The sequence below is a fragment of the Seriola lalandi genome, unplaced genomic scaffold (genome assembly GCF_002814215.2).
Source record: "Seriola lalandi dorsalis isolate HSWRI2012SDOR001 ecotype SW California unplaced genomic scaffold, Sedor1 jcf7180002054305, whole genome shotgun sequence".
NCBI classification, from domain to species: Eukaryota; Metazoa; Chordata; class Actinopteri; order Carangiformes; family Carangidae; genus Seriola; species Seriola lalandi.
The window spans coordinates 76,660-83,903 of record NW_019524858.1 but is presented as its reverse complement, the minus strand read 5'-3'; the positions used below and the strand labels follow the sequence as shown (position 1 = coordinate 83,903).

Genomic DNA, 7,244 nt, shown 5'->3' with positions numbered 1-7,244 from the left:
TGTGTGATTTTAATCATGGTGACGTTTCATTGGTCGCCTATTGATGACATCAATAAAAAGCTCTACAAAGATTTTTTTCCGCTGTCTGTATAAACACCTGTGAGAGGCAAGCGATTTCTTTTTTGTTCACCAGATTAAAACAATCACTTTCCTCTCGGTGTTTAAAAGAAAGTTCTGTTGCCCGTCAGGGCTTCCGTAGAGACATCACATGAGATAAGTGTGCGGGAGAGGCGTTGCCGTGGTGTTGCCATGGTTTCAGGTCACCCGTGTGTCTCCTCTCTGCAGGTGTTGGAATACAAGTCGGACCTGAAGCAGTACTGGAAGCGTTCCCATGGTCATGTGATCAGCGGTCTGTCCAGCTGTCCTCTGTTCCACCACGTCTTCAGGACGCTGGACAAAGCCGGACGTCCCCGCAGGTCTGACACCTGGTCTACGTCACGTTTACACTCACACCTTTTCTGTGATGACATCATACGTAACTGTCGTGTCCCTCAGGTCCACCGAGGCATCCCCTGAGCCCGCCTCCATCCTGCTGGGTCACGCCGAGACGCTCCTCCCCCTCCTCTCTCTGCTGGGACTCTACAAGGACCAGACTCCGCCCACTGCCAACAACTACCACGCACAGCACGGTACGAAGCCCCGCCCCCATCCTCACGTCCAATTGGAGATGAGGACATGATGTGAGGTCCAGGTGGACACATGGATCCAGGACTTCACTGTGACCTCAGACCTTCTCCTGTCCTGTCGTGTTTTCACAGGTAGAAGTTTCCGGAGCGGCCGGATCGTCCCGTACGCCGCCAACCTGCTCTTCGTCCTGTACGACTGTCAGCGCGGACCCCGCCTGCAGCTGCTCATCAACGAGTCTCCAGTTCGATTCCCGGGGCTGGAGGCTGAGGATGCCCCGCTGTACCGGGATGTCCGCGCCACATACCGCCACCTGCTGGACGGCTGCGACTTCAACAGGGAGTGCGAGGGCCGGACTGGAGGCCGAGGACCCAACACTGAACTCTGAGAGACCCGATCCAGTAGAACCACAGAGTCCAGTCCAGAACCTGAATCCTCCTTCTCCACACCTTCAAATGTTACCCGACAGTGAATCGACTCATCGCTAAACCCCGCCCTCAAACACCGATGGTTCAGTTGCAGCTCATCAGCAGCAACAGGTGTTCAGACTCGCTGAGTTTAAACCAGTTGGACTAGACTAACTAGTTGTTCAGATCAGTCTGAACATGAACCTGACATCACACTCAGCATTAGCTTAACTTAGCATAGCTGAGCTGTGATCCACAGTTCGGTTACATTTCAATGTGTTATTGACGCTGCTGTGACACAATAATAATAACAATAACAATAATAATAATAATAAATGATGGCAGGTGAGTAAGTTTGCTCTTGCAGCTTCTCACCATGTTTTTACCTGTTATTCTAAAATCAAACCAAAATATTTCAGTAATGAAACGAGTTCAAAACATCAACACTAAAAACATCGACAGTAAATGTCACTGATGAAAATAAAAACTAAAGTTTTCTAAACCTGAAGACTCGGACTAGTCCTAGGTCACATCCTAGAAAATATTAATATTAAATATTAGAGTCTTGAGTTATGGCTAAAAAGTGTTTTCTGAGGTCTTTGTGACCTTTGACCACTAAACTCTAATCACATCATCCTTGAGTCCAGGTGAATTTTTGTGCCAAATTTGAAGAAGGTCCGTCAATCGCTGGGTGGAGAAATAAAAAATTAACACTTACTTAATCCCAAAGGAAAACTAGAGAATTAAAATGAGGTAAAATGTACTAAAACAGAATCTTAACAGGTTCAATATTAAATTAAATCCATATTTGAATAAATATGAGATAAAGAATTGAATGAATTATTAATAAATTCATAAATTTTTCTTTCAAAATGATCATTTTAAAGTCTGTTTTTATATTTCACAGATATTTGGGAAATGGGACTGAAGCTTCTGGAGGTCCTGGTTCTGACTGGAGTTCTTCTTCTCTGAAAGAATCAGTTTCTAAGGTTTTAGGTGAACTGGCCCTTTAATCTTCAGATGGAAATCTTTGACTTTTATTTTGACAGGTTGATTCAGGATCGTGAAACTTTATGTTTATTTATTCAGATTTTTATGATCATGTGGCTTTGGCTTGATTTTCTACTGATTTTGGTTTGTGGGTTTGACTGAGGGAGGATTTCACAATAAAAGCTCTGGTTACTCTGCAGGACGTCTGCAGTGTTTGAAGCTGAGTTTGTGTCTTTAAGGTAAATTTGTTTGTCTGTTTTCTGTCTTTGTGCCTGAATAAGTTTAAAATGACAGTTCAGCTTTTTCTGAGGTTGTTGATGTTAAAACTTGGTGCTTTTTGTTTTTATTTCCTGTGGAATTATTCCTGATGAGTGCCAAATGTTTCAAATTAAAAGCTTTAATAAAGGTTTTTCAGTCATAACGGACGGTCTGTCTTTATTTGACTTTATTTACTGAAATTTAACTTTCCAGCAGGTCGGTCAATTTTATCTTGCACAAAAAAAAAAAATCAAACTATCTCCAAAATGACTGTCATGTATCAGCACACGACATTTTTAATACAGGAATCAAATCTTCAGAAAAAAGCATTTTCATCACTTACTCGTCATAGACAAAACCAACAGACATTATTATTATTATTATTATTATTACAGATATTTGATGTGTGGATCAGTGTTTGGTTCAGTGTGAGGGAAAAAAATGATTTTGAGTATATAGTCAAAATATTTAAGAAAAAAGTTTGAGAGTGTTAATATAACATTTTATTATACATTATTAAATATTGATAAAAAAAATTATGTATTTTTTAAATACATTTTCAGGAAAAAGTAGTAATAAAGGAATAGTCAGTTTTTTAGGAAAATAAGGAAATTTAGCAGCTAAACATAAAAAAACATGTAATCAATAAATCATTTTCTAAGACAATTTTGTGATAAAAATTTACTTTCTTGTAAACCTAATTTTAAAATGTGAAGACAAATATTAAAAATTCAGGCATGATTTTATTCTTGTCAGATTTTCTCCTTCACATAATTTTGTCACTTTACTCAATGAATGTTGTTTTTTAAATGTGAAATTACAACTTTATTCAACATCATTAATCGTCTCAGATTACGACTTGTTCTTTAAATCCTGGATTTTTCATTTTAATTAAAAACAGAACGAAGATGAGAAACTTTTAAACATTTTCAAAATTTATTTTTAATAATTTCATTTTTCTGTTCCATCATAGTTTCTTACATCATAACAGGAAACAACTACATTGTAAAAAAATCCTCCTGTTCTCAGGCTGGTTCTCTTCTGGTTTTGTTTACATTGACATTTGATACTGTGATTTAATGACGATGACGAAACAATTAGTGGAATAATTGATTGATATTTATTATTATTAAAAAGGCAGAAAAATAATAATCTTTGATTTCAGTTTGTTAAATGTGTTCATCATATTTTTTCTGTGATTGGAAACTGAATCCGAATCTTTGGGTTTTGAAACGTCGGTCAAAACAAAACACGTCTGAAAACGTCACCGTGGAGATTTTAATAAACCAAACTATTGATCGATCAGATGAGGAAATAATTCCCAGTGAAACTTGACTGTGGTTTCTATTCTCTTCATCCCAGAATAGAAAACACAGCGGAGTTCTTCCCACATTCAAACCTCAGAATAAAAGCATAATAATAATAATAATAATAATAAAGTACACTTCATGGAAAAGATGAAATTCACCTTCACACAGTTTCAAACTAAATGTTCAGATTCTTCTGTTTACAGTTTTATTTTACAGTGTAAACGCTTCAGAAACGTAACAGAGTCGCTTGTTTCCTAACGACCTCCAGAAAGAACTCGTTAAAGGTCACAAGTCTTCAAACAGTAATTACAATTAACTGATTCTTATGACGCTAACGAACAGCAGAGTGGTTCTGTTGAACATGCAGATAACGTCTGTTTGAGAGAGTCCAGGTCCAGTTCAAACGTTAAACATCAAACTGAGATGTTTTTTAACATTTACAACTTTAGGCGGGAAAAATAGACACCAAGAAAAAAAAAAAACTCCAGACAAGTGAACATGAACTTCAACACATCGTCCCAGCAGAAAGGTCAGGGGTCACGGCCCTGAAGTCTCGTCCAATCAGGAGCCAACGTCTCGTGTGATTGATTTGTTAAAAACACGTTTCACTGATCGACTGTCAGTTTATTTACACAGGAAAATGCAGGAAGTGTTACCATGACGACGAGACTCCAGCTTCATCGCTCCACCTTCAGACACAGAAATGATCAATTTTTCTTTTCTGTGTCTGGAGGTCATGGAGGGTCCGGGTCAGGGTGTGGGACCTGGAGGACCGTCAGCGACATGATCAGCAGATTTAAATAAAAACAGCAGAAACAAAAACTGTGGCACATGTGGAACATATTAAACACGTGTAGAGACATCAGCTGATCGACGGCTCTGGAATCGAACCTGCGAGTGCAGGCTGAGCCGAGGTCAAGTGATCAATGTGTTCAGTCCAGAGCGGCATGCAACAGGGCACCGTGTCCGCCCGCCGATTTAGATTTCTTCATCTTACTGATCGACTTCTGAAGATCGGACTGATGGATGGGACGAATAAAGTCCTCAGAGGAACTGAGAGAGAGGGAGGGAGAGGGAGAGAGAGAGGGAGGGAGAGAGGTTCACATTAAATGAGACAGCTAGAACATAAATTCTCCCTCTACGCTGACGATGTCTTGTTGTATAATGGAGAGTGGAAAACTCAGTGTTCGTGTTCCAGGACTTTTCCAGGTGTTTAGTGACTGTACAAACCCTGAGTTACCTGTACAGGTACACGGTGGTGACTCCCCATCAGTCTTTTCACGACAGAAGACTTGATGATAAACAGACAGTCAACACTGAGTAAAAGGTGTTTCTGGTTTTTCACTGATAATAGACAATAACATGGAGATCGACTGTCATGACATAGATGTAATGATGTGGTGACGTAGATGGTGATGCAGATTTGGTGATGCAGATGTGGTGTGGTGATGCAGATGTGGTGACGTAGATGTGGTGATGCAGATGTGGTGTGGTGATGTAGATGTGGTGACGTAGATATGGTGATGCAGATGTGGTGTGGTGATGTAGATGTGGTGACGTAGATATGGTGATGCAGATGTGGTGTGGTGATGTAGATGTGGTGACGTAGATATGGTGATGCAGATGTGGTGTGGTGATGTAGATGTGGTGACGTAGATATGGTGATGCAGATGTGGTGTGGTGATGCTGGTGTGGTGATGCAGATGTGGTGACATAGATGTGGTGATGCAGATGTTGTGTGGTGATGCAGATGTGGTGACGTAGATGTGGTGATGCAGATGTGGTGTGGTGATGCAGATGTGGTGACATAGATGTGGTGTGGTGATGCAGATGTGGTGTGGTGATGCAGATGTGGTGACGTAGATGTGGTGATGTAGATGTGGTGACGTAGATGTGGTGATGCAGATGTTGTGTGGTGATGCAGATGTTGTGTGGTGATGCAGATGTGATGACGTAGATATGGTGATGCAGATGTGTGGTGATGCAGATGTGGTGACGTAGATGTGGTGTGGTGATGCAGATGTGGTGACAGATGTGATGACGTAGATGGTGATGCAGATGTGGTGTGCAGATGTGGTGTGGTGATGTAGATGTGGTGACGTAGCTGTGGCGATGCAGATGTGATGACGTAGATGTGGTGATGCAGATGTGGTATGGTGATGTAGATGTGGTGATGCAGATGTAGTGTGGTGATGCAGATGTGGTGACGTAGATGTGGTGATGCAGATGTGGTGTGGTGATGCAGATGTGGTGACATAGATGTGGTGATGCAGATGTGGTGTGGTGATGCAGATGTGGTGACATAGATGCGGTGTGGTGATGCAGATGTGGTGACGTAGACGCGGCGTTAAGTTTGGTGCTGCCTGGGGGGACGCTGCTGTGACTGATGCAGCGTGATACCTGTCATTCTGACTGTGGACGAAGTCTCGCACACAGAGCAGTGCGGCGTCACGACACATCTCTCTGAGATCACTTCCTGAGAAACCGTCTGTCTCCTTGGCGACGTCGATGAGGTCAACAGAGGAGTCGACCTGCAAAGAGACAGAGGTGATGATGTCAGCGAGAGTCAGAGCCACAGTTCTGATAGAGACTGATGAGGAGGTGAAACTCTCACGCTCTCGTTCTCCAGGATGAGTTTGAGGATCTGCTCTCTCTGCCTCACACTCTGCGGGAACAAACACAAACAGCAGGTTTCATTGGTTTGAGGCGGTGACATCATCATGATGTCATCATGTTAATGATTTAAATGTATCATACCGGCTGGTTGATGTGGAACCTGGTGGGCATCCTCCTCAGGATGGCAGAGTCCAGATCCTGAGGCCGGTTGGTGGCTCCCATGATGATCACCTGACAGACAGAGGCTTGTTAATATTTAGGATTAGATTCTAATGACTTACGCTCAGAGGCAGGTGTTTGAACACCTGGACACACCTGGCAGTGGTGGTCGGTGTCCAGTCCGTCCCACAGACTCATGAACTGAGCCTTCATCATGGCCGTGGCCTCGTGGTCTGAGCTGGAGCGACTCCTCAGGAACGAGTCTGACAAAACACACACGACACACTGATACCTGCTGGTCAGACACAGGTACTGACACTGACACTGACACCTGCCGACAGATTTGAGCTGGAATGAGCTGAAAACATGAAACTTGGCACAATGACTGGAAATGATGAGCATCAGCTTCCCAAGAATATGAGCTCAATCGGCCACATGGTGGTGCTGTATTTAAGGCCAGTTTTGGAAAGGCCACGCCCCTCACACTATTTGTCCGATACACTTAAAATTGGAAACCCGCATTCAGATCAGCGTGCTCTAGAAAAAAAACCTCTTGGACCATTAAAGTCCACCATGATGGATTTTTGCTAATTAGCATTGTGAGAAACAGTAAACTGAATAGAACGTTATGAAGTTTTACTTTAGCAACACCACATTTGTTTTACAGCCTTTGAGGAATGAGATACAAATTCTTTGATAAATAAGGAAGATCGGTCAAAACACATGGCCGCCATTAACCAAAATCTGTTTGCAAAGGGCGGGGCTTGGCAACTATTGAGCCATAACTCATTAACCCTTTGTCCAATCACCATTAAAATCTGAAGTGTCATATTGATCGATGAAAGTGGGTGGGGTCTATTCATCAATATCCATACAATAC

General features: G+C 42.1%; 2 protein-coding genes across 2 annotated transcripts in view; one reads left to right on the top strand and one right to left on the bottom strand.

The window, feature by feature from the left end:
* Positions 1-2,442, top strand: part of minpp1b (multiple inositol-polyphosphate phosphatase 1b) — a 4,972-nt gene extending 2,530 nt beyond the window's left edge. The window contains exons 3-5 of the mRNA XM_087174028.1: positions 169-416; positions 496-629; positions 759-2,442. Coding sequence (XP_087030154.1) covers positions 169-416; positions 496-629; positions 759-1,012 — 636 coding nt within the window. The 3' untranslated portion in view covers positions 1,013-2,442. The remainder of the gene's footprint in view (positions 1-168; positions 417-495; positions 630-758) is intronic.
* A 751-nt stretch (positions 2,443-3,193) lies between these two features.
* atad1b (ATPase family AAA domain containing 1b) overlaps positions 3,194-7,244 on the bottom strand; it is an 8,119-nt gene continuing 4,068 nt past the window's right edge. Inside the window, exons 5-9 of the mRNA XM_087174027.1 lie at positions 6,521-6,786; positions 6,347-6,436; positions 6,204-6,254; positions 5,990-6,120; positions 3,194-4,642 (exon numbers count right to left, since the gene is read on the bottom strand). Of these exons, the coding sequence (XP_087030153.1) occupies positions 4,522-4,642; positions 5,990-6,120; positions 6,204-6,254; positions 6,347-6,436; positions 6,521-6,786 (659 nt within the window). The 3' untranslated portion in view covers positions 3,194-4,521. The remainder of the gene's footprint in view (positions 4,643-5,989; positions 6,121-6,203; positions 6,255-6,346; positions 6,437-6,520; positions 6,787-7,244) is intronic.